The sequence below is a fragment of the Lissotriton vulgaris genome, chromosome 8 (assembly GCF_964263255.1).
Source record: "Lissotriton vulgaris chromosome 8, aLisVul1.2, whole genome shotgun sequence".
In the NCBI taxonomy this organism is placed as follows: Eukaryota; Metazoa; Chordata; class Amphibia; order Caudata; family Salamandridae; genus Lissotriton; species Lissotriton vulgaris.
Window position 1 is genome coordinate 1,125,638,158 of NC_141696.1, and position 27,955 is coordinate 1,125,666,112.

Below are 27,955 nucleotides of genomic sequence, written 5' to 3' on the forward strand. Positions count from 1 at the left end.
ATGGACAGGCTACAAGGGCAGTCGCATGTTATTTGATGGTTGTGATAATTTCCCAAATCCTCCTTTTCAGGATTAAATAAATTTGGTCTGTAGGCATGATGGTGAATACATATGTTGAGACATAACCCAGTGCAAGTGTCTGTACACTCTTCCAAACCCTCCTAGGCTTCAGAACGCTTTGTTTAGCTTGATTTGTTTTGTTTTGTGGACAGGAGGAGTGGTGATGTAAGGCAGGTGCCGTTTATGCCGTGATAAGATACAGAATGCAATACTTTACGCAGTTCACATATTGTATTCTAAGACTTAGAATGTCTCCTGGTTCCTCCTGTCATTGTAGGGGGATAGAAATGGTTGTACCCCATGTAAGGATCGGAAATGGGAGCTCTGACATTACAGGTAAGTGTAACTTGTTCTTGCTGTACTGTCTTGTGGAAGACACTGTGAGGTCATGATGTGGCAAATACTTTTTATGTTACCGATGTGTCTTCCCGAACCAAGATTGTTGGGATAGACTCCTAGTAATGTGAGAGTCCAACATACTACTTGGATTTGGACATCGATTTACAGGATTGACCCTCTAGAAGTGGAGATTTTGGTTTAGTTGTGCTAGTACAGAGAAAGTAAGAAACATCTTGTTCTGGTGAATTTTAAGGTCAGAGTGCCAAATTTTGCCTGGCAACAAAAAAAATACAGTCACTTTTATCAGTTTAAGAATGAAATAAGGGCAGTCCTTTTAAACCAGTATAGTCTTTCTACATTTCTCAACCTCATTTAAAAGTTCTTCTCTTGTTTATCATCATCCCTTAGCACCTCTTTCTGTATCCATATGACTGACTTAAAAAACAATTATTTTCTGCTTCGTTTCTTTGTTACTTTGTTTCATATTCTTCACTGGCATCTCTAGTCAAAAAAAGTGAAAATTAAGTTCGCTGGCACATTTTTATTCTGTATCTGCCTCAATGTTTATCTTTTTTCTGATTTGTCACAGAATGCTCTGAAGTTACTGCAAGGTGGCACGTTTGGAACTTCTATTTCCCTATTTTCTTTCAAATGAAATTGACTAATAAATTATGGTGGGGGCTCCAGTTTTGTTCAAACCATGCTTAGTCTTGTTTGCAAGGTTTAGGTCTGCCACCTAACTGCTGCCTCAACTTTGCAGGGTGCTACCCCAGTTGGGATAGAGAATGGATCTCTGGTGAATACTGATGCACCCCTGTTTTCACATGTATTTATAAGGATCAAGGAGAGCTAGCAAGATCCTGGGGAGTTGACCTTGGCTTACATTTTACCTCATGAAGCTCTAGCTGCAGATTCCTCACTTTTTGAATATTCTCCAGGTGTCAGACTGGTTATGGAAACTTTTTCCACAGTACCTATGCGTGCCAAAAGATGGCGCTGTGCAGCCGCGCACTGACGCCACCAGGCATGGATCTGGACCTTCCCTCGTCTCTCGGAGACTTTTCAATTGCCATAATTTCTTACAAACTTTCCAGTGTGCAGCGGAAATGTCACCCCTAAGACAAGAGATTTTAAACCCTTTAAGAACTGTCAAACGCAGATATATGTGACAGGTGCCCAACAGGTTTGTCTGTAGTGTCTGTGTTCAGGCCTCAATTACAAGACCTGCGAAAACTGTGCACCATTAAACCTGAAGTCCATCAGGGAGCACAAGGTGAAACTTTGTTGCCGCACGTAAGAAGACACAATGTCAAGACTGTTTCAAGTTCCTCTCCAAATCCAAGGCTCGATCCTGTTCACAGAGTCTACAGAGCTGCTCTACCGGCCAGTTTTTGTGGTGCTCCAGGTCTTCCTGAAAGCACATAAGAATTAGAGTGTTCTGTTCCTTCACAGTATTCCCACTCCCCTGATCGAAAGCGGCGCCAACAACTTCGCTCCTGCACTTGAAGTCGGTCGACTTTAGAGCATTTCTGCTGCTGGTTCCAGCACAATCCAAGTTTTCAGGGCTTTCTGCAATGCTGCTGCTCCAGATCATCTTCTGGTGTATCTCCGGGCCCCATGGAGCTGAGAGGCCCTCCATCTGGACTTTCTCTCTCTGCGCCAGCTTGACCCTCTGGCCCACTCCTGCCCTCAGTGTCAGTTACGGTGCCTTCAATCAGGCCAGGCCCAGATGCGTTGACCTCACTGCCCTAAGAGGTGACCCGATTGTCCTCTCCGACACCGGTCTGATTTCGACCGACACCTGCCTGGATCCAACTGAAGCACAAGTCTCTGTTATAGCTTTACCACAAGGCTGGCAACATTTCCTATATTCCCTTATTGGGATCAACTTCGATAATGAATGTGACCAGGGTGTCGAGTTTGCTCAACCCTACACTGAGGATAATTAGTATGAGAAGTTGCAGGACGCTAGTGGGCCAGGCACCTACCTGGAGACTGCCCTTCTACCTCCTCCCATCCCTGTCACTGAAAAATCTGCCTCCGACGCCATGGTTACGCTTAAGGCAGCTGACGTCTTTGACCTTCAGCTTCCTATCATGGATATGAAAATCAGTGCACTAACAGAGGTTCTACAACCGGGCCAGACTGCTCCTGAGCCCCTTTTCCTTTTCAATAAGGCTCTCCTCAATGCTTGTACCAATCCTTGCACTGGCCTTCTAGTTAACACACAAATTGCCAGGTGCCATCTTCCTGCTCTAGGTGACCTATTCTTTTTGTCGCATCACCCCTTGTTAAAGTGCCTCGTGGTGCTGGCCTCCACCAGCCAAATCAACATAAACAATGTTACCACCACCTCCCCTGACAGGGTATCAAAGCATGTGGAGATGTTTGGGATGTGCCCTTTTCCTCAGCCAGTTCGGCCCTGTGATTGGTCAACACCTCCTGTTCAATGGGCCATTACATCCGCACCCTTTGGGACTAAGGGTCACAAGTCCAACCTGATGTATGGAAAGACTTTCACCATGTCCTTTCGTAGACAATTCAAAATGTTTGTGATGCGGCCAAGCTCACAATTTTGTGGTTTCGACACCAAAGACTCAGTGGGGCGAGCTATAGACCAGGGTTGCCATTTATCACCGTGTGTGGCTGCGATCGACTGGGTTCTTGGGCGACGGGAGCTCTCCCTGATGAACATGTCATTCGATGGGTCTTGCCTTTTTGAGGACAAGGCTGACTCTTTACCGCTTCCAGGAGAATATAACAACGCTCATTCTCTAGGCCTCTCCTTGCCACCCACAACACTTCCACCATTCTAATTGCATGTTTTGGCCGAAGCATCCTGTACCTCTGGCCTGTCCCGCCCCAATAGGGAACCCAGCGGTTTTGAGGCCAAGGTGCCCACCGGTCCCACTTGCCCGTGCCATTCAATCCACCCCACCTGCCAAACCTCCTTAGCGTACCCTTACATGGTCATAGCCACCTGGTAGTAGGCAGAACCCACCAATTCTATCTGGGTTGGCAAGCAATCGCGTCGGACATGTGGGTTCTGCAAATTGTTTGCAAAAGTTATGCCTTCCCTTTACTTCCTTTTCTGCCGTACCTTCCACCATCTACCCAGTAACTTATGGAGGGCATCTCATCTTTTTGCGGCAGAAAGTGCAAGCACTTTCTGTCAAAGGGGCTGTTGCAAGGGTGCCAGCATGAGAAGTAGGGTGTGGTTTCTATTCCTTCTACTTTCTGGTGCCTAAGAAAGACCAAGGTCTTCGGTCTATTCTGGATGTGCACCCTCTCAACCCCTTCCTATGGAAGGAGGAATAGAAAATGTTCGCCCTCACCCAGGTCACTGGAAACTGGCTGGTGGTGTTGAACCTTAAGGACGCCTCTTTCCATATCCTCATCCTGCTGGCCCATCAGTGCTGCCTGCGGTTCATGGTGGGAGAAGAGCATTTTCAGCTCGATGTGTTCTTCCTTAGTCTCACCAACACCCCACTGTTATTCATGAAAGCAGTGGCATCTCGCCTTTGGAGGTCAGGAGAGCCAGTCATCCCCTACCTCAACCCCTGGCAGGCTCACCCCAGGAAGCTGTCAACCACCTTGGGACCTCGGCGAACCTCCTGTCATGTTTGGGGTTCACTATCAATGTGCCAGAGTTACACCTGACACCGCAGACGCTCCTCTTCATCTGAGCCAATCCGCACAAAGTTCGGTTTTATTCCTTTTCCCCCAAGTAAATAGAGTCCAGGACATTCAGGCTCTAGCCTGATCTTTCAGCCTCTGTCCTGGATTTCCGTGAGGTACGACTGATGGCCTTCTACAGCCTGCTGGTCAAGCACACCAAGAAGCATATGCGGGCTCTGAAGTGGATCTGAAGTCCCAGTGGGCCAAACATTGAGAGCACCTCTTTGACCACATCCAGATTACAGAGGCTACTGCAAAAGATCTGCAGTGGTGGTTACTGGACTCCAACTGGGTCAGCGGCAGACTGCTCCCCCTTTCCAACCCAGAGCAGAAAGTGATGATCGATGCATCACTCCTGGTCTGGGGCAGCCACCAGGGAGAGGTGGAGATAAGAGTCCAGGATCCATATCAACATTCTGGAGAGGAGAGCCATCTGCTTGGCTGTGAAAGCCTTTCTGCCATCCATAAAGGGGAGGTTGGTACAGGTGCTCCTGGAGTACTGCAAAAAACAGGACATGTTCACAGACCCTGTGCCAGGAGCCCTTACGCCTCTAGAAATGCCTGGTTGGTCTAGGAATATTCCTAATGGTGAACCACTTGGCAGACTCATTGAACGCCCCCCATAGAAGGCGACTTAGGCCCTCCACCAGGAAATATCGGGCTTGGAAGTCAGTTACAAGGTCTGACTTACTAGGTGTCCTCGAGGAAAGAGTAGTGGCCTGCCCAGATGCTAACCAGGTGACCATGGCTCTTCAAGCTAGCCTTATGAAGACTTCCAACCTGGTAGCACCGGAGAGTGCGGCAAAAACGGGTATCTGCCCCTTGGTACTCACCAGAGTTGAAAACCGCCAAAATCAAATGTAGGCAGAAAGCCGGATCTGGAGAATGAACTATGTTCCAGCCCAGAGGATAAACTACTGTGCTGCATTAGAGGATTATAAGAATCTAATTATTCAGGCGAAATCCTCTTATTATTCTAGGAAGATCCAGGATGCCACCCACTCAAGTATAGAAATATTCACCACAGTTAACACCTTATTGAGTTGCCCTTGGAGCAAAAGCTTTCAACCAGATAAGGCATTCACTGATAAAATGGCGACCTACTTCCAGAATAAGGTGCTAGCTGTTAACAATGATCTGTCTACAACAGCAGACAGGATACCTATAGAGCAAAGCGGGGTGACGGTGTATGTAAAGCACAAGGTGTTCTCTCATCGTTTTCCTCGCTGGACGTGAACAGGCTGGCTGACTTACTGCTGAACACCAAGTCAGGCTCTCTAATAGATCCCTGTCCACCTTTTGTGCTTCACTTGGCACCAGCAGAAATTAGTGCCCTACTATTGCCAGTTTTGAATCAGGTCCTGAGTTCGGGAGTTTTTCCACTAACATGGAAGAAAGCCTGCATTCGGCCCCTGTTAAAGAAGCCCAAGCTAGACCCTTCTGGCGAGAAGAGCTACCGTCCCATCTCCTGCCTGCCGCTGCCAGCTAAGCTAGTGGAAGAAGCCATAAACGTGGAACTATCCTCCTATCTTGAGACATGGCACATTCTAGACAGCACTCAGCACGTCTTCCGGGCTAATCATTCCACTGAAACTGCCCTGTTGATGGCACTAGAGGAAATCCGGAAGGGGATGGATGAGGGAGGCAGGGTCATGCTGATTCTACTGGATCTCACGGCGGCCTTTGACACCGTAAACCATGAGGTACTTATCCAACGGCTGCAGGATATCGGCGTCAAGGGCCTAGCGTTAGATCTCCTCTCCTCCTTTCTGTCAGATAGGGAACAAGCCATCTCTTGGAACGGCTATCAGTCAGACAATTTTACCCTTCCTGGAGGAGTTCCCCAGGGCTCGGCGTTATCGCCCACCCTGTTTAACATCTATGTCTCCCCTTTGGCCAAGATAATAAAGAACCTGGGTTTTAAGCTGGTGTCATACGCTGATGACACCCAGCTGATCGTCTCCATGCTCCATTCTGTAGATTCGAAGTCCGCTGATTTCGCCAACTGTATGTCGGCGGTTATGCAGTGGATGAAATCGAACTTTCTGAAATTGAATACTGAAAAGACAGAAGTTCTAGAGTTTGGACAGAAAGCATCCATTTGGAACCACACCTGGTGGCCTACGTCTGCAGGAGTTTGTCCGGTTCCAGTGGTGAAAGCAAGGAACCTTGGGTTCATTTTTGACAAAGATCTGGCTTGGAATCCACAGGTGAACCAGGTAGTGTCTGCATGCTTCTTTGTGCTTAAGGGGCTGAGAAAGATCTTGCCGTTTATTCCTTACCACCTCAGGAAAACGGTCATAATTGCCACTATCTTTTCTAGAATAGATTATGGCAATGCCCTTTATTTGGGAGCGGGTGTGCACAACTGGCCAAACTGCAATCTATCCAGAACGCTTCTGCCAGATTGCTACTCGGTCTGCCCAAATACCATTCCACCTCACAGGCCATCAGGCAGCTACACTAGCTCCCAGTCCAGAAGCGGATTGATTGATTTCAAGGCGCTGTGTTTAGTTCATAAAGCATGGCGGGAATGGGGGCCTCCGATCTTCAACACCTATTCTCAAGGTACATGCCAACCCGCCCGCTGAGGTCTGCCTCTCGCGGGCTGGCTTTGGTTTCTACTATCAATAGACAACGTTGGGGAGGGAAGAGTTTCTCCCATTTGGCATCAAGGCTTTGGAACGCATTACCTCAACAGCTCAGGCAAATCCCCAACCACTTGCAGTTCAGGAAGGAAATCAAAACTTGGCTTTTTACTAGATAGGATAGTGGTTAGCACTCTCAGCTTGTTACCCTGCATAGCGCCAAGACGCCTCTGCATTAGTGCGCTTTCTAAACACCATCACTCACTCACTCACTCACTCAACTCCAGTGAGGACAAACTCAGCCATTGGTGCCTAGCGGATTATGAGTGGCAGTTAGACCCAGAGGTGACTCAAGGTTTCTTACGTAAATGGAGAGTACATTGGCTCGATCTGTTCGCCATTTCCGAGAATGCACAATGTCAGCACATCGGCACGTTGGAGTTTCCAAGACGTTTCTCACTAGGAGACACGTTATGCCTCGAGTAGCTCTCGTGACTCATGTATACCTTTCCACTGATACCCCTACTTACTGCCCTGAGTTCTCAAGAAAATAAGGAATGACCGAGCCCAGGTCATTCTTGTGGCTCCAGACTGGGCACGGAGAGTACCGTATCCAAAACTTCTGGGTTTTTGCATCTGCCCTCTTTTCAGGCTGCCCATCCAGGAGAATCTGCTGTTGCAGCAGAAAAGTCAGTTCTCCACCCTAGCCTTCACAATCTCCACCTCCCTGCTTGGAGATTGAGCTTCACCAGTTGAATGCCTTTGATCTCCCTCCAGAGGTAGCTGGAGTCATCTTAGCAGCCAAGCATCCCTCAACAAAGTCAGTATACGCCTGTCACTGGGTCAAGTTTGTGGTTTGGGGCAGCACCTGTCACATTGACCCTCTCCAGGCCCAATTATCTGATGTCCTGCTTTTTGGTGCAATCTCTCGCCTAGCAAGAATTTTTTTGGGGAACGGTTAAAGGCTATTTTTCGGCCTTTCTGTTTGCCTGATCTGCCTTTGTTATTTATTTCACTGGTTATGATGAGACTTTTGAAAAATAAATATATAGATATTCAAGCAAGATAAATAACCAATGTTATTATCTTAAACAGTGGTGAACCAATCTAGGGTGAGTGCCCAAAGACTGCCATTTCTGAAGTAATACCGAAATAATGGTTTGCTTAACAGGAAAGAAATTACATACAAGGCTGGAGGTCATAATCAATGTGAACATACAACAGCAAAATAGAACTGTGCAAAGTGCAATACAAATCACATATTCATTCATAGTAGATTTGTTAAAAAATTCATAAAAGCGACAAAAATGTGCAAGTGCCTAGTGCAAAATTTGCAAAGAGTTCACAGAATTAAACTTCAAAACTGCTAACCGTATTGTTTTTCCTCACGGAACTTAATAAGTCCGGGCCCCGCCTCATGCGCATTCTACAGATCTTTGGGGAGACATCGGGCCTGTACGTGAATCCGCGTAAATCCACTCTCTGGGTGTTGGGGAGGGGTCCGCCGGTCGGAGACTGGGCCGCAGAGTTCCAACAGGCCGCAGGAGGAATTACATATCTAGGGGTGTTTCTTACTGAGATCCCGGCGGTTGCTTGGGAGCGCAATGTGGTACCGGTTTGGGAACGAACTCAGGCAGACATTAAGGTGTGGTCCCGTATGCCATTGACCATCTATGGCAGGTCGGCCATATTTAAGATGGTAGCCCTGCCCAGGCTGCTATATCAATTGCAGAACCATCAATACCCGATTCCGCCCTTGTGGTTTAAGCGCGTAAGCACAGTCCTGGGACAGTTCCTCTGGGAGGGTGGCTCTATCAGGGTGGCGCTGCGCACATGTTTTCAATCCACATATGGGGGGGACTGGCGACCTCGGACGTACTTTCCTATTACCAGGTGTCCCATCTTCTCGTCCTGAATGACTGGTGGTATGGGGACAGGGGAGACCCAGCCTACGCGCTGGAGAGATTACTAATGGAGCCACACACAATACACACGCTGCTCCACGCGCCAAAGGTGCGCAGGGCCTTGCCGGCGGTGACGCAGGTTGTTTTTGACGTCTGGCGGCGGGCACTGCGGCGGATGGGCTGGTGGCGAACCTTGACCGAGGAGACTCCCCTCTGGCGCAATGGCCGCCTCCCGGGCCTCGCTACCCTGGCGGGATTCGAGGGATGGGATGCTATCGGCATCTCTCGATTGGGTGATGTTATTGCTGGGACGACACTTACATCGTTTCAGGAGTTGAGAGTGGAGTTTGACATGCCCAGCACAAAATTTTTCCGCTACTTACAATTTCGCCACGCCCTGACTCCGGATCTTGAGGGTCTGACTTCACTCCCTGAGTTTAGCCCGTTGGAGGCCAGAGTCTTCATGGGGGAGTTGGATACCCAAAATATTTCTCGCATATCTCAATCTCTGATCATACATTGCTCCTCTGACTTATGTTCACTTAAGGAGAAATGGGAGGAGGACGTGGGGCTACTGGAGGAAGAGGATTGGAATGAGGCGCTGGCGAGTTCTCGAGGCGCGGCCATCTCGATTCTCCTTCGGCTGATTCAATTTAAATACTTTCACAGGGTGTATTACACGCGACGGAGGCTATGGAGGGCAGGACTCATTGCATCCCCAGTGTGTACTCGGTGTGGGAATGAGGAAGGTACGTTCCTTCGTACGGTGTGGAGTTGTGGGCGCCTGGAGAGGTTCTGGCGTGGTGTCTGGAGTGGTCTGGATGAGGCGCTCGGATGGGTGCTTCCGCGCACACCGCGCTTGGGTTTACTGCATGTGCTGGAGGGAGTGGGGGGCAATTTGTAAAAGAGACACCTATTATTACTGGGTCTCACAATAGCCAAGTGCGACATAGCTAGGGCTTGGAAGGACCCGCAGCCCCCATCAATTCTCGCTTGGAAGAGAGGCCTGGACTTTTGTATGGGGATGGAGAGGCCCATATTTCTGGCTCGCGGCTGCCCTAGCAAACACTACAAGATATGGAAGAGGTGGGCCGACTACAGGGTACTTTGGCTGGAGCCCCCGATAGAGCAGGATCCGGATCCAGACGTATGAGTGCGTGCAATGACCGATTGGATGTGTGTGAATGGCTTATCTGAAAGAGACACGTTAGTGATAGATTCCTTACCTTAGAATATCCCCAGGCGTCAGACTGGATCTGGAAACTTTTGTGTAGCAGTACCCTTGCGCGTCAGTAGGCGTTGTCTGCGGCTCCGCGTCCGTCGTCGGCACCGTGATGACGTTGTCGGAGTACTTAGACGCCGCCTCCGCGTGCTGACGTCCGTTCTTCTTTTTTCCGCGCCAGCTAGCGCAGATCTAGAAAAAGCAGTAACCCAGTCAATTTTTGACTAACTTTTTGGTGATCATTTTTGATCCTTTTCGAAGTCTTGCGACTCTGACGGTGCCGTAGGGATGCCCGGCTTCAAGCATTGTGACGATTGCGACCGCACCATGTCGGTCACGGATCCTCACCGCCTGTGCCTGACGTGTCTGGACGTCGACCACGACGACGAGGCCTGCCCCGACTGTCGGGCCCTTTCGAGGAAAGCCAGGCGGGAGCGGTCCCGCAGGCGGCTCGAACTCCGGCAGTCGGCGTGAGGTCCCGGTCCCACGGGAGGTCGAGGGACAGGTCGCGGGGACGCAGCCGTCACAGCTCTGGGAGTCGGCACCACTCCTCCGGGTCCAAGTCGTCAGGTAAGAAACACAAGAAGTCGAAGAGGCATCATCGCTCTTCTGACTCCCCTCCGACGCTCGCGCGATGCGGCCGGGGGTTCGGGTGACACCGCCCACGCGGCTCCTCGGGAGTCGCGGGCGTCGTGTCCGGCCCCATACCCTCCGGTCCCTGGGCTGAACGCGAGGCCGGAGGAGATTGAGCGTTTCCTCATGGCCATGAGGTCCCTTTCTCCTCCGACGGGCTCCGCGGCGCCTCCGGGCCCAGCGGACCCGTCTGGGGGCCCTAGTGGGTCGGGGGCTTTGGCCCCGACGGCGCCTTCGGGCCTTCAGGCCCGGCGCCGCGGGACGCTGCTGGGCCTTCCTCGGGCTCTGGATCGTCACCGGTGGACCTTACGACCCCCCCCGGCATCGGTCCGTCAGGTGTCACCCCCGGCGCCGTCCTCGGGCGGCGCCGTCCCCGATGCCCCCTTTGTTTCGGTTCCGACGCCGTTTGGAGATTTTTACTTCTATGAACCGACCTCATACAATTGCGACCCTGAATCTCAGGAGATGGGTAATGAGGAGGATTGGGAGGGGTCGGAGGACCCTCTGACCAAGGAGTGTCAGTCTCAACAGGACTGGGCAGGAGACCTTGGGGAGGCCAGTGGCCTGGACACCTCTCCAGACACTGGTTTTGTCTCTCCTCCTACTGTGGCTTCGGAGGAGGGAGCTACCTATGGTGTGGTGTTGACGAGGGCTGCCAAAGCCTTGGGCCTTGAGCTCCCCATCGCGGCGGTGAGGACTAACCTCCTCACAGAGGTCCTTAAACTGCAGTCATGCTCAGTTGAGCCTCTGCTGCCCTTTAATGAGGCCTTGACCGACGTTCTTTTGGGCACTTGGTCCAGGCCCGCTACGGGTTCGCCCGTAGATAGGAATGTGGCCAGACGCCACCGCCCGGCTCCGGGCGACCCATGTTTCCTGCCCTCCCACCCCACCCCCGAGAGTCTGGTCATCCAGGCCTCCAATTCCCAGACCGCATTCCCGTCGGCCCCGCCCGACAGGGAATCCAAGAGGTATGAGAATAATGGTAAAAAGATATTCTCCTCCCTTAGTCTGGGACTGCGGTCTTCCAACACCGCATGCCTCTTGGGCCGCTACACCCACTCTCTGTGGGAGACGGTGGCGGAGGTGCTGCCAGAGTGCCCGTTGGAGCTAAATCCTTGCAATATGGGGTGCCACAGGAGTTGGCCTTGAGTCCGACCCTATTTAACATCTATGTGGCCCCCCTTGCCAGGGTAGTAAAATCGCAGGGGATGGAGGTTGTGTCATACGCCGATGACACCATAATCATGGTGTCCCTGGCTCCCTCTGTTACTACATCCGCTGTCAACTTTAGGACTTGTATGCAGACAGTCGCGGAGTGGATGATCCAAAACTCCCTAAAGTTGAACAGCGACAAAACAGAGATCCTGGTCTTTGGCAAAGACCAGGACATCTGGTCTAGCGAGTGGTGGCCTCCATCTCTGGGAACCTGCCCCTCTCCCTCCCAATCGGCCAGAAATCTCGGCGTTATATTTGACACATCGCTGTCCATGACTCTCCAGGTCAACAGAACGGTGGCCACTTGCTGGGGGGTCATCAAGATCCTTAAAAGAATCCTGCAGTATCTCTCTCCCCAAGCACGTAAGCAGACGGTGGTTGCATTAGTGGGTTCCAGGTTGGATTACTGCAATGCACTTTATGCAGATTCCAACAAGGGCCTCATCCAGCGCCTTCAGGTCATGCAGAACGCGGCTGCGAGATTCGTTCTGGCTCTACCCAATGCATCCTCTGCTACAATGGCCAGGAAGAGCCTGCACTGGCTTCCCATCCAACAGAGGATCTCATTTAAGATCCTGTGTCTGGCCTATAGAGCTCTTACAGCTGGCACTTTGGACCCTTTGGGCTCTCTTCTAACTCGCCATGTTCCCAGTAGGACCCTCAGATCCTCGGAGATGAATCTGCTTGTAGTTCCCGGTGCAAGGAAGGTCAGATGGGGCAGCAGAGCATTTTCCATCATTGCCCCTCGGTTGTGGAATGCCCTCCCACTGGAGATTAAGGCCCAACCGTCTCTCTTTAAAAAAGCGCTCAAAACTTGGTGCTTTATCAAGGCCTACCAGTAAGAGAGTATATTTGCTCCAGCTAGCTTCTTTTTGGTTAGGCGCCTTGACGCCCATTGGGCTTAGTAGCGCTATACAAATCAGATTTCATTCATTCATTCAGGTACGGGCCAAACTCGGCCAAGCCCTTGTGGAGGGCCGAGATGCAGCCAGATATTCGATCAGGTGTGGGCTGGATACCACCGACTCGCTAGGCAGAGCGATGGCTACGACGGTGGCGGTGAGACGCCACGCCTGGCTGAGATCCGCCAATTTTTCGGCTGATGTCCAGAACACTCTGATGGACATGCCGTTCGATGGCCGTCGCCTCTTTGGCGACAAAGCGGACCACGCGCTTGAGTGCTTGAAGGACTCCAGGGCTACGGCCAAGTCCTTGGGCCGCTCGGCCCGCGCCAGCAAACGGGTTCCTTTCGCTCCTTTCGTGGCCAAGGAAGGGGTGTCCCCACACGTGCCGCCAGCCACTCGCCGCAGAGTGTCGTCTAGCGCGGTGGCGGCCTTGGAAACCTCCGCGGAGGTGGTCGGGGAAACAGGCGAGGTCAGACCACACCTTCCCCAGCAGCATCCACCTCTAAACCCTCCTAGTCCGTGCTTTCCGGCCCATGTGACGCCAGTGGGAGGCAGGGTTCGCCATCACCACTCTCACTGGCGCACTGTCACTTCGGATAGGTGGGTGCTGCAGATCGTCCGGAGGGGCTACTCCCCCTCTTCGAGACGACCCCTCAAGCCATGTCACCGCAACACCACCGCGTATCGGGGGATCACTTGCGGCTCCTGCAGGAGTAAGTTTCGGCCCTCTTGGCCAAGGGGGCCATCGAGCGCGTTCCTGGGCCAGAAGTAGGACGTGGTTGCTACTCCTACTACTTTCTGGTACCCAAGACGGGCAAAGGGGGCCTACGCCCTATCTTGGATCTGAGGAACGTCAACGGCTTCCTCCGGAAGGAGAAGTTCAAAGTGCTGACTCTGGCTCAGGTTTTAGCTGCCCTAGACCCAGGAGACTGGATGGTAGCGTTGGACTTGCAGGACGCGTATTTCCACATCCCCGTCCTGCCGGCCCACCGGCGTTACCTGCGGTTCACGGTAGACCACAAGCACTTTCAGTTTACCGTGCTCCCCTTCGGCCTTCCTAGCGCCCCACGGGTGTTCACGAAGGTGATGGCGGTGGTCGCAGCTCACCTGCGCAGGTTGGTGGCCTCAGTCTTCCCCAACCTCGACGACTGGTTGTTGAAGGCAGGCTTGCCCAGGCAGTCGTCAGCCACCTCCAGACTACGGCGGATCTCCTGCACTAGCTGGGATTTTCCATCAATGTGCCGAAGTCACACCTGTGTCCCTCTCAGAAGCTCCTTTTCATCGGAGCGGTTCTCGACTCGGCGCAGTTTCGGGTTTTCCCACCCGAACAGCGAGTTCGGGATATACAGGCCCTGATTCCACTCTTCTGGCCTTTATCCCGGGTTTCAGTCAGGTTGACGCTGCGGCTTCTGGGGCTGATGGCCTCCTGCATCCTTCTGGTGCATCACGCACGGTGGCGGATGCGGGCTCTGCAGTGGGACCTGAAGTTTCAGTGGGCCCAGCATCAGGGCAACCTGTCCGACCATGTCCTGATCCCGGAGGGCACTGTGAGACAGCTGCAGTGGTGGCTCACGGACCGCGATTGGGTCAACGGCAGATCCCTCTCCCTTCCCCAACCGGAGCACGTAGTTGTGACGGACGCGTCCCTCCAGGGCTGGGGAGGCCACATGGGAGAGGCGGAGATCGGAGGCCTCTGGTCTCCGGCGGAGTCCCGGCTCCATATCAACATTTTGGAGCTGCGGGCGATTCGTCTAGCACTGAAGGCATTCCTCCCGTCTGTCCGAGGGAGTGTAGTGCAGGTGTTCACGGACAACACCACCGCCATGTGGTACTGCGACAAACAGGGTGGGGTGGGGTCGTGGACCCTCTGCCAGGAGGCTCTGCGCCTCTGGCAATGGCTGGAACATCAGGGCGTGACTCTGATGGTTCAACACCTGGCAGGTTCTCTGAACGCCAGGGCGGACAAACTCAGCCGCGGGTGCATGATGGATCACGAATGGCGTCTGAACTCGGACGTGGCGCAAGGTCTCTTTCAGCAGTGGGGAGAGCCTTGCTTAGATCTATTCGCCACCGAAGAGAACGCGCAATGTCTTCAGTTCTGCGCGTTGGAATTTCCAAGGCGGCACTCGCTCGGAGGCGCTTTTCGTCGCGAGTGGAGTTGCGGTCTGTTGTACGCCTTTCCGCCTATACCACGTCTGCCCAGAGTGCTGAAGAAGATCAAGCGCGACCGGGCACAAGTCATCCTTGTGGCTCCGGACTGGGCACGAAGGTACTGGTATCCAGAGCTACTCAGTATGTCAGTCGATCCCCCGGTTCGTCTGCCTCTTCAGGAGGACCTTCTGTCGTAGAAGCAGGGGACGGTCCTCCACCCGAACCTGTCCAGTCTCCACCTCCATGCTTGGAGATTGAGCGGCGACAGTTGAGGCCATTTGACTTGCCTCCTGAAGTTTGCAACATCATTCTGGCAGCCAGGCGTCCCTCCACAAAGTCGGTATACGCCTGCAGGTGGAACAGATTTGTGGCATGGTGCACAGCAAAGGCTGTGGATCCCCTTAATGCCCCTCTTTCTGAGGTTCTCCTCTTTCTTCTCTCTTGCCCAGCAGGGCTCTGCTCTGGGCACTGTCAAGGGCTATCTCTCAGCTCTTTCAGCCTTTCTGAGGCTGCCTGATCAACCTTCTTTGTTCAAGTCCCCTATCGTTAATCGATTCCTGAAGGGCATCACTCATACGTTTCCTCCTGTTCCCTTCGTGATGCCTCAGTGGGACTTGAACCTGGTTCTTACGTTTCTGATGTGCGCTCCCTTTGAGCCACTTCACAACTGTCCTCTTCGGCGTCTTGCTTTGCAGACTGCCTTCCTGGTAGCCATCACCTCTGCCAGGAGAGTGAGTGAGCTCAAGGCTCTGTCTTGTTAGCCTCCTTTCCTTTCAGTCCATCCGGACAAGGTTGTGTTACGTACAAGGCCCTCCTTCCTACCCAAGGTAGTCACGGCCTTCCACATTGGGCAATCCATCACCTTGCCCACCTTCTTTCCGCCTCCGCACCCCTCGAGAGAGGAAGAGAGGCTCCACCGTCTGGACCCAAAACGTGCGCTCTCATTTTATTTGAACCGCACACAACAGTTCCGGGTGGATGACCAACTCTTTGTTGGATAAGCGGGTGCTAAGAAAGGGAAAGCGGTGCACAAGCGGACCATCTCCCGGTGGATCATCTTGTGCATCCAGGCGTGTTACTCCTTGGCTAAGAAGGAACCCCCTGTTGGGCTGAGGGCTCATTCTACTCGAGCCACAGCCAATACAACTGCCTTGGGCCGAGGTGTGCCCTTGCAGGACATTTGCCAGGCGGCTACGTGGGCCTCACTGCACACGTTTGCACGACATTATTGCCTGGACAGTCAAGTTCGGCGGGATGGCTACTTTGGCCGTTCCGTCCTCCAGGACTTTCTGGTGTGATTATTGGTTCGCAGACCCACCACCACGGGGTTGGTATTGCTGGGGTATCTATTCTAAGGTAAGGAATCTATCACTAACGTGTCTCTTTCAGATGCACAAGTTACTACTTGTGAAACGATATATCTGTAAGAGACATTAGTTAGTGATAGATTCCTTACCGACCCACCCATCCTCCCCGTTCTGCAAACCGATATCTAGGGTTAAGGTCATCCCCTTTCAGGGCCCTAGTTTCATGGCACCAGTGTTGGTATTTGGTATGGCTCTGCGCTTCTGGCGCGGAAAAGCTGTGTCTAAGAACTGACGTCAGCACGCGGAGGCGGCGTCTAAGTACTCAGACGACGTCATCACGGCGCCCACGACGCCGACGACTGACTCGGAGCCGCAGACGACGCCTACCGACGCGCAAGGGTACTGCTACGCAAAAGTTTCCGGATCCAGTCTGACGCCTGGGGATATTCTAAGGTAAGGAATCTATCACTAACTAATGTCTCTTACAGATATATTGTTACACAAGTAGTAACTTGTGCGATCGACCGAATGCCGTGCGGGGGGAGGGGTTTGGGTGGGTTAGGAGGGGGGGGTTGTTGGGGATGGGATTAGGGGGAACGGGTGGGGGGGGACTTGTTTCTTGTGATTGCTCCTATTGTTTTGATCACGAAAGTAATGACGGATTGTGTTATTGTACGACGTTATTGATTCCTGGCAGATACCTCTGGGGTACAGAGATCTGTGGCTATTTATATGATCTGTCAATAAAATTGGTTTTGAAAAAAAAAAACTGCTAACCGTATATAAATATACCAATACAGCTAAGGAAAAGCTATGGACTGCAATAGAATATTTAGCGCAACATAACGCAAATTCATGTATATAAGTAGGACCAAAGTGAATTCTTCCATGGATCCTACCAGAACAACCAAGTACAGTACCGTAAGCCAACTTTTGCCAAATAAATAGCTACCTGGACCCTACACCTCATCTCCACCGAACTATAACCAGTACAACTAGAAAACTAGTAAAACCAGCTAAAATCCGATAAAAACAAGACACAAAAGAACACAGATAAAAATTAATTAAGACAAAAAAGAGCTTAAAATTCATTCATAATTAAACAGGGGGAAATTCATTCATAGCAGCAGATTCAGTTATTGCACGGCTCAGGTTACAAATATTATTGTCAAGAGATAAGATCAAACAGCTAGAATTAACCCTATAAATAGTTATAAAAGATTATAAATAATTATAGAAAATTATAAAGATCTTCCCCTGTATTAAGACCATTAGGAATCTTCGTGTCCAGAAGTAAAATATACTGGCTCTCCAACTGTCTAACTTTCCTCTCTCTATCCCCACCTCTTTTGGAAAATGGGACTGCGTCAATAACAAAATAACTCATATCTTTAAGATTATTTTGATGAACCAATTTAAAATGCTGTGCCACAGAATAGCTGGGATCGGAGTTAACAATAACCCGAAGATGTTGCAAAATACGGTTGAAGACCTGGAGCTTAGTGCTCCCAATGTATTGAAGATGACAAGTACCTTGTAATACATAAACAGCATAATCTGTTTTACAGGTAAAAAACCATTAATCGTGCAGACATCTTGGGTGAAGGCATCATGATATTCTAAAGTGTTAACACCAAACTTACAGGCTCTGCAGGAACTGCATTAAAAAAAAAAAAAACCTTGATCAATTGGAGAGCCAATTGAAGGATTTACCAACTTCTGGACTGGTCATGACCACAGCATCCCTCATAGAGGGCGCCTTCCTGAAAGTAATAGAGGGAGCCTCCCTGAGTAAAGGAGCCAATGTAATATCTGTTCTCAAAATAGGCCAGTTATATACCTGAATATCTATCTATCTATCTATCTATCTATCTATCTATCTATCTATCTATCTATATATATATATATTCATTGAAAAAAAGTATACAGTTTAGATATAGTAAGGAAAACATTTTTTTCTCTACACGAACTAAAAACGTAACCTACACAAACCTTTCAAAGTTTTACATTTAAAGTTGTTATAACTTTTATTTACAATGCATCCACCACCTTCAAATTATTATAATTTGCTCATCTCGTCACACACGCTTTTTAGCTCGCGGACCAGACAACTCTAACTATAACTCGCCAGTCTACCATGCACTGTGTTGTGACGAAGTGCTGTGTTGTACAGAAGAGTGGTGGATAGTTTATTACAGTTTAGTGTCCTACAGTGGAGTGGCATTATTTGTGAGAACATATATATACACATACATATAATATGATAATAACTTCTAGCTGCAAATTTCTCACTATTCCCCATGTGTCAGACTGGATCCAAACCAGAAATGTTTAAGTATTCTCCTTGCGCTTCAGCAGGTGGAGTCGTTCATCTCTGCATGGTATTGTCTGCACCGTAAGTGACATGAGCTGTGCATAAATATGCGCAACGACAGCTCACTTACCTCATTCCCTTTTTTTCCACGCCATCAGCACGGATCTGGATGACCTCACTTCAATCGTTTATTGACTGAATTTTTCAACCGTTTGTTGAATTTGACCAGTGTGCTTTTTTCCATGTCTCATTTGACCAGTGCCCCCATTTTTTTGAATATGTCTCAGAAGAAACCAACTGGTTTCAGGCCTTGTGGTGCCTGTCACAGACTATTGTGACAGACCCCCACTTGTTGAGATTGTGGTACCTGGAGTAGGACCACAACTCCAAGTCCTGCGCGGAGTGCAGGACTATGAATTCGAAAGCCATCGTCGTACGGTCAATGAAGCTTCTTTTCTCTAGCCACACAACTCTGCTCTGATCCAGGTCCAGTTTGTTAGGTAGGGACCAGGAAAGCTCTCTGAGTTGCTGACGCCTGTCATCGTTGCGATCTGGGACTTCTTCAGGTAAGTCCCACAAGACCTCCAAGCAGTCAAAGCACCAATGAGCCTCATTTTTGGGTAGCCAGACCCTTCTGGAGCTCCTTGGGGCCCCATGGATGCAGGAGTGACTGCATCTGGAACTCCGCCAGTTGGGTTCTCAGGATCCGTTGTGGGATCCGAATCTGCCCCTGCCACGCCTGTGCAACCACCTCCTGGGACTGTTCCAGTGTCCGTGATGCCCATTGTGATGCCTGACTTCAAAACGGAGCGAGACTGGCATTGCCCGACATCTGTTCCAGCGCTGACCATGCCCACATGGCCTGAATTGGAGATGGAGCCCTATTTCCCTGTAGGGACCCTCTTATGAACATGAATGAAGGGGATCGGAAGATCCCTATGGCTATTCGAACCCCCAAGCAGAGTGCATGGACGATGACAACTGATAGGAAAACATGGCTAATGCCAGTAGTTTGGATACTTCACCAGACACTGGCTTCCCACAATGGCTAAGGAGGAGGGGGCTTCCAATGCGATGATGACTTGGAGGGCGGCTTAGATCCTGGACCTTCAAGCTGCCCAAGGTTGAGGTCAAGACTATTATCTTGACAGAGGTCCTTCAAACCGGTGTATCCCCCTCAGAACCCCAACTCCCCTTCACTGAAACTTTCACTGATGTCCTGCTTGGGGCCTGGTCCAACCCCTGTACAGGCATTCCTGTGCATAAGACCACCTACTCTACTACACCTTTGGATAGGGAATCCAAGGGATTGGATACCTATGGAAAGAGGATTTTTTCATCCACCACCCTCAACAACTCATACTTTTTGGGCGTATGGTTACTCAAGTGCTGCCCATGATCTTGGAAGAAACCCAGGCCATACTCTACCAAGCTATTGCTGGCGGGAGAAAGGCAGCAAAGTTCACAAAATGCGGATCTGGTACGACCGACTCACTGGGTAGAGCCATTGCTTCCACGGTGGTGCCTCGACTTCACACTGGCTAAGTATTACTTTTCGGCGGATGTCCAGACATCCCATACAGACATTCACTTCAATGGTACTGGCCTTTTTGGCAACAAGGCGGAGTCAGCATTTGAATGTTTAAAGGATAGTAGAGCCACCTCTAAGTTGTTGGGGCTCACCATGGCTGTGTCACAGCCTCATTCTGCCTTCCTCTCCTTCAGTTATAATAGGGGCTACCAACTGCCTCATTTTCCCCCTAGCCACCACGATCACCAGGCACCTCAGTCCTTTTGAGGCCGCAGACACGGCTCCCACACGCTTTGTGGGAGCCAGAGGTTTATCCAATTCGCCTTCCCTCTTAGCAACCATAGCCCCAAAGCTTCTTTAATATACCCTCACACCATTACAGGCACCTGGTTAGTGCCAGGATTCAGACAAATGGGTATTTCAGATTGTCCAGTAAGGCTACCCCCTACCCTTCCAGCAGACCCCACCACCTTTACCACTGTCCCCCAATTGACTTACAGATGATCAATCTTCGCTTTTGCATCAGGAAGGTCTGGCTCTTCTGGGCCAAAATAGCCATTGAACGGGTGCCAGCATTAGAAGTAGGTTGTGGTTGCTATTTCCACTGCTTTCTAGTGCTGAAAAAGGATGGCTTCCTCTGTCCTATCCTAGACCTGCGCCCTCAACTATTTCCTGAAGAAGAAGAAATTTAGGTTCTGTTTGCCATCAACTCTGGAGACTGAATGGTAGCGCTGGTTTGCAGTACAGCTACTTCCACATTCCCATCTTGCCTGCCCATAGGCGTTAACTGCAGTTCACAGTAGGCCAAGAGCATTATCAGTTTACTGTGCTCTTCTTTGGCCTTACCAGTGCCCCTTGGGTGGCTCACCAAGGTGAGGGCTTTGGTTGCAGCGCATCTGCGAATGTCAGGGGTTCCAGTCTGCCCCACCTTGATGACTAGCTGTTGAAGGCAGGCTTGCCCCAGGCAGTTGTATCCCACATCCAGACTAAAGCTGACCTCTTGCATTCACTGAAGTTCACTATCAACATGCCAAAGTCTCACCAACACTCCCTTTCATCTGAGTTGTTCTGGATACAGTGCAGTTTCCGGTCTATCCTCTGGAATGGCGAATCCAGGATATTTGTGCTATGATTCCAATGTTTCAACCTCTATCCTGGATTTCGGTGGGACTGACTCTCAGGCTACTGGGTCTCTCAGCCTTATGCATCCTTCTGGTAAAACATGCCAGTTGGTATATGCAAACTCTGCAGTGGGATCTTAAGTCTCAGTGGGCACATCATCAGGGGAATCTCTCCGACCTGGTCCGGATAGCGGAGGGAAGTGCAAAAGATCTGCAGTGGTGGCTAACACAGCAGAATCCTCTCCCTTCCCCACCTTGGGTCCACAGCAGCGACAGATGCACCACTTCTGGGCCAGGCAGTAATTCTGGGCGAGGTGGAGATGAGGGCTTTGGTTTCTAGCGGAGTCTCTGCTTCACATCAACCTGTTGGAGCTGAGAATGATTTGCCTTTCTTCCTTCCATCAAGTGAAGGTTGGTTCAGGTGTTCACTGATAACACCACCAACGTGTGGTATTGCAACATACAGGGCAGGTTGGGGTCATGGACCCTGTGTGAGGAGTCCCTGCATCTCTGGATATGGCTGGAATGTCAGAACATAATCTTGCGGGCTTTCTGAACGCCAGAGCAGACAAACTTAGGGGTTGATACTGCGTGAATCACAAATGGAATCTACTTCCAGGGGTGGTGCAGATTGAGAAGAACCTACGTTGGATCTGTTTGGAACTGCCAAGAACACAATGTTTGGGCAGGTATAGTCTAGTATCCAGAACACCTGAGAATGAGCATTTGTCATCTGATTAGCCCACTTCTTCAGGAGGATCTCCTGTCACAGCAAAAGGGCAGGGTCCTGCACCCGAACATCAACACTCTACATCTGCATACTTGTGGATTGAGCTGCAGCAGTTGAGAGCATTTGACATCCCTCCCGAAGTGTGTGATGTACAGCCAGGTATCCCACGAAAAAGATATACACCTGCAGATGGTAGACATTTGGGGCTTGATGTTCTACCAAGTCTGTTGGTCTTCTGTCTGCACCCTTGTCTGGAGTCTTTTTGTTTGCCTATCTCCTGCCCAGCAAGGGTACCTTTCCACCATCTCGCCCGAATCAACTTTCCCTGTTCAAGTCACCTGTTGCGACTCATTTCTTGAACGGTTTGCATCATAGTTTTCCCCTACATCAGGTTCACCTTGATGGGCGTTTTGCCCGGTCAGTCCTTCAGGCCTTTTTAGTGTAACAGATTTGCAGACTAACCTCTGGGGAGGAATGCTTCGGTATCTATTCTAAGGTAAGGAATCTGCATCTTGAAGTCACTATCAGATGACCAAGTTACTTACCTTCAGTAATGCTTTATCTGGTAGAGAGACTATCTAGATGCAGATTTCTTACCTACCCTCATGTCTTCCCCATTCTACGAACTGTAGATCTCACATCGAAGAGATCCTTGAGGACCTCATTTTGGCTTGCTGGTCATTTCGCCTCAGTGTGGCTCTGTGCTTCTGCTGCGGACAAATTGTCATGAACTCTGAGGTCAGTGCACTACGGTGATGCCTATGTAGGAACCACCATAGCTGATGATACCACACAGGTCTTATTGACGCCATCTAATGGCGCACAATTGACTGCTCAAAATTTCCAGATCGAGTCTGGTGCCTAAGGAATATTCTAAGGTAAGGAATCTGTGGCTAGCTAGTCTCTACCAGATAAGGTGTTACTGAAGGTTACTTGTTCATATTAACATCCATTCAAGCCGCTCCACAGCTGTCTATTAGGTCTCCTCTCCATCAAGACTGTTACTAATTGCCATTATCTCCACACAACATGTAAGAGAGCTTTACGCTCTGTCTGTTCATCCACCCTACAACAACTTTTTCCCCGATTCACTGGTTCTGCAAACTAGGCATCCTTTGTGTCAAAAGTTGGGACGCCATTCCACGTCTATCAAACCATCACCCTGCTGGCATTCTGTGCTACGCCTCAGTCCTCTAAAGAGGAAGAGAGAGACTCCATAGCTTGGACTCCAACAGTGTGCTCACCTTCTACATCGATTGCTCCAAAGACCACTGGCTGGATAGTCAGCTGATTTTGAGGTACACTGAAGCAAAAAAGGCAAGCCTATGTAGAAGGGTACCATCCCATTCTTCATTGTCCCATGCATTAAGATCTGCTACACAGTAGCAAAGAAGAAGCCTCTGGAAGGATTGCAAGACTGCAAACCCATTCCACCAGGGCTAAAACTGTTACCAATGTGTTAACATACGGCGTCCCTGTCCTAGACATCTGCCTGGCAGCTACAGAAGTGTCCCTTCACATGTACACAAATCATTATTGAATCCTCCCCATTCTGAGATATGGGTTCTACTCATCAATAAGACCACCATTCTAGGAATCTACACACTTCCAATTTGCTTTTGTGGTACTACTTCTGGGGGTGTGGACAGTCTTGAAAGCACCTGATGTCCGCAAACAGGAGTGGTGCCTTTAGATGCCCACACGTCCCATCCGGAGCTGCATGACGCCAGCTCCCAACATGCTGAGGGACGCCAGATCCAGTGTGACTTGGGAAATATTTAAAAGGAGAGGAATTTGCAGTTAGACAGAGTTTCTGTCAGAAAGAGTGTTACCAAAGGTAAGTAACTTTTTCTTTCAGTATGAAATTGTTAATGTAAAATTGATAGAATGGAAATCACAAAGTGCCCTCAAGTTTTGGAGTAAAATGTGTTTTTGTAAAAAGCTGGAAGGAGTATTGCAATTATACCATATTGTATATTAAATTTGGGTGTCGATGTTGGAATTAACTCATGGTCACAAATACCACTGAATCAGTAATTTTGAGTTTTCACTTTTTTTGGTACCACTAATGCACTCTTTGAATATTTTAATAAAGAACAGTATTTTATTCACACACCAAAGTTCAGAAATAAATACAGTCCGGATTTGTGTATAAAGTGTGTTGAACAAGTTTGTGCGTTTTATCCGTAAGTAATAGGACCCATGAATGATATGCTCTTTTTTGGTAAGTTTTGTCCAGTGCAAAAAAAAGTTAATTTGCTATTGATAAGGAAAGTCAGAGATAACACATTTTATTCGGATTCCAAAATATTTGATTACAGAAGCCTGCCACTTGTACTTATGCATCATGTTTTCTACTTCCACTCAAATCAGTTGGTTCCTGAATACAGCTTCCAAATTCTTATGAATCAAGAATCAAACCTAAAATCAGGTTAATATTTTGCAAGACTAGCAGAGTACAAGTGGAGTGAAGCCATTCCAGCAAAGTCTTGATTAACCCATCAATTAGTGACTGTGACTTGCCATCTGACCATTAAACATGCTCGGATGTTGCCAAGTCTAAGAAGTGTAGGTGTCTAATATAACTTAATAAAAATGGATCCTGATGTTGGAGCTGAAGCCGATCGTTTGTCCTAATGACACTGAATGCCCTATGTTGCCACTACAGGTTAAGTGCTACATTGAGAGCTCACTACTTTTGATACTGGTGTGCTGCTGGCGGCACAGAGTTTGAGTGAGGTGGTGTTCAACTATCCAGTGCTAGTCGGTGCAACATTTTGTACTTGCACAGAAAGGGTGTGATTAAGCAATTCATACTACAGTTTACTTATCTCGGGAGACAAGAGTTAAATGCTACCTCTGCTTATTGGGATAGGTAGGTTTGATGGATGAAAAGGTGACATCTTAAGTGTGACAGCACATTTAGATTAGGAAGCAACTTCACCACAGTCAGGTCAGAGGATTAAATATGATATAAACGTTTACCACAATTATTTTACTGAGTGTTCAATCTTAATGAACAAACTTGTTTTGTTTTATGTTTAGGATTTAGAAGAATTCTGCTTTAAGTTTTGTGTCAATCATTTGACAGAAGTCACACAAACTGCAGCCTTTTGGCAAATGGATGGACCTCTCCTAAAGGAATTCATCTCAAAAGCCAGCAAGTGTGGAGCATTCAAGAACTGAAAGACATTGTACATTTTTGGACTGGATAAGATACTGCTACTATCATGAAGGCTATGTTTAAGGTAGCAGGTTGAAGGTTCTACCAGTGCACACATACTTGTTTGCATTCCTTGAAATGTAGCTGGAAGTAGACTGTGCCGCGAAGGTTAACCTCTACAATTTGCTCCAAGTGAGTCCAACCGGATCAACAGAGTAAGATGTAAGGCTTTGACGAAGTATGTCTTTGAACATTTGGCAAGATGAAGTTTTACAGTGAAGTAAAACCACAATTCCTGCGGTATTGAAATGCACTATTAATGATAACTGCTTTTAAGAAAAGACCATTGTACTGAGCTGGTGTAGCCCGACTGCCTTAGAGCCAGGCTAGTTCAAATTATATTGTTTTGCAGAAGAACATTTACCAGTATACACAGCACTGATGCTCTTAACATGTGATTTCCAGTCGGTAGAAAGAACATAGAACTTATTCAAGCAATAGTCACTTAAAATGTAACCGATTCAGGGCATACTTGGTAAATAGAACATACATTGATCCGAATTATGCATGCATTTACTTATCTTGGGTACCACTTGCATTTGAAGAGATTGCTTTAAATTTCATGTTTGCACTTCCTGAGGTATTCAGAGCTTTGATGCATTAAGTGAGAATATTCTTGAGAGTTTATCATCTGTATTTTTAGCACAGTTTTTTAGTTCTCAAATCACTTCTTATACTTTCATGTTTTTTTACATTTGTGAAGGGTACACATCACTTAAAGTGCATTTCGTCACCCAAGTACAACCCCTTAGGCATATATCGCAAGAGCCACTTAACAAATTTCACTAAAGCAAATTTATCGTTCAATAGGACTTAATTGAGGAAAACAGAGTACAATTTATTGAAAAAATTGAAATGGGTGTGAGGTTGAAAAAGAGAACATGCTTATTCTTCCATTTTATTTGAAAACCACTGCAACTAATTATATTTTTGTGTATACACTGCAAACTAACCTTACTTATATTTAACACAATGCATGCAATTGTACCTGGTTAACACAAACAAATTTAATTTGGTTTAGTTCTACCACTCGTGCTTAATCGTGGAAGGGCAAGCTGTCCGGCACTATCATAGTTTGAAAAGTGAGGCAAACATTGGAATCCTTCAATTTTCCTGTATGTGCAGTTGGATTATATAAAAAAAAATCACACACTTGTGTTGGATTACAGATGTTTCGCCAAGGCTTAAACGAAGAGAAGGGGTTGGCATTTACCTGTGCAAATGTGGAAGCCCAGTTTTTCCATCTAAAGCCCCCAATGTGTATTTATTTGTATTCCTTTTTTTTTATTATTGAGACAGTGACAGGGGGAACAGATGACCTCTTCCATCCACATATAAACTGTTACGTTTCACATAGGGAACATATGTATCACTGATAAGTGAACAACAATGAGTATATTGACAATGGGGGACCTTACATTAAATCCATCATTCACATTGTATGTGGACCTTATGCCTTCCTTTCTTGATCAGCTATGCTTACGGACAAGTTGTTTATGGGCCAGCAGACAATCTAACGCAGAAATAAATTTGTGGAGTTAGCAGTATGATTATGAGTTCTTGTTACAAACCAATAATACAACTAATGCTGTACACAGCAGTTCCAACCTTCATACACATTGCTAACATGCTTTTAAAAATTTTCATTTGCAGGTGTTTTGTATTAGGACAGATGTGTGACACATTCTAAGGAAGTTTTATTCTCACATTTTAATCTGCATGTTCATCAAAGATGAAGGGTAATTGGACTTCTTTGGACTTTTTATTTAGAGTTTCTAAGATCCCTTTTAACCTTGTAACAATGGGGAACGTAGGCATTGAGCAGAAATGGTAGTCACAAGGAATAAATAGGCAATTGCATTCCCAAGGAGAAAGTGAGAAACGTGAAAGCAAGTGTTTGGTTCCATTTTATGTTGCTTGAATATCTTTGACATTACGGAGTAAATTACCTTTAATCTCCCTTTAAAATATACAATGTTTATGCTTATTGTTTTTGTTTTACCTTAACCAGTATTTGGGATTCTGCCTCTTACTCATATATACGAGCTTGTACTGATTATCAACATAGAAGTAAAGGAGCTTTTCACATGAAAGACATCATAGATCCAATCAGAGAGATGGGTACACTGACACTTCCTTTTGTTCCTCCGCTGTTTGAAACCTGCTGTTTTAGACATATTCAACAAATTTCTTGAAATGCATTTTGCTGCCTTCATGTAATGAAAGATCAGTGTTTTTTATACAATGGCTTGCTTTTTTATGGGTATTATAATGTTAAACATTTTTTAAACTAAATGTTGTCATTGTGTTCTGATTACAAGCACGTGGGCTATTTATACTTAACAAATACCATAATTGAAATAACTTTTATCTGTATATATTGGCCAATTTCAGAGTGGGACCTTGCACAAATATGAATCTGAAAGACATTATGTAACAAAGAATCCATTTTCTGAAATGAAGCTTATGTCTTGCAAACAATTTTGTAAGACTTTTTTCAGTTAATGTGTGTGATGCACTTCTATCAAGTCGTATTCCAGTTCTTTACTGTACAAAGGTTTTGGAGTACCCAAATTGTTGACAGCTTTCAATCACCGGGTACAGAATTGCACACTGAGTTTAGTAGTTTACAAATGACGTGGTGCTGTGCGTCCATTTCTTTTAGGCTTACACAGCTACATTGTGAATTACCCTACTGCCCACTGTAGTTGCTATTTACCTACCTACACCAAGGCTTCCCCCAACTGTTGGAGGTCTGACACTTTCTTAGTGTGAGTGACATTTAACTCTCCTGTAAACTACTTTTTGCTGTTCTTTTCCTGTGGGTTGGGGTTAGCACTGTGTTTTTTAATTATTTTATTTGCATTATTAAGGATGAATAACAAGTCAAATATCTTTTTAGTAGGAGACATTGCGTTTTCAGTACATCTCTTTCCACTTGAGCTTTTTTGTTTACTCCACTCCCTACCCAATGAGAAGCATTAAATCCATCCACCCAAAAAGAAAAGCAATGTATACTATGGGGCACAGTACT

The 27,955-nt window shown here is 48.1% G+C and overlaps 1 protein-coding gene across 5 annotated transcripts in view; it reads left to right on the forward strand.

Moving 5' to 3' along the window:
* Positions 1 to 27,216, forward strand: part of RCBTB1 (RCC1 and BTB domain containing protein 1) — a 324,966-nt gene extending 297,750 nt beyond the window's left edge. For 3 of the 5 annotated variants that reach the window (XM_086934962.1, XM_086934964.1, XM_086934963.1), the window contains one exon: positions 24,744 to 27,216. In XM_086934962.1, the coding sequence (XP_086791088.1) occupies positions 24,744 to 24,884 (141 nt within the window). In that variant the 3' untranslated portion in view covers positions 24,885 to 27,216. Of the gene's footprint in view, positions 1 to 337; positions 397 to 24,743 lie in introns of all 5 variants that reach the window. The other 2 variants (XM_086934966.1, XM_086934965.1) reach the window with 2 other exon arrangements.
* Positions 27,217 to 27,955: the final 739 nt, after the last annotated feature.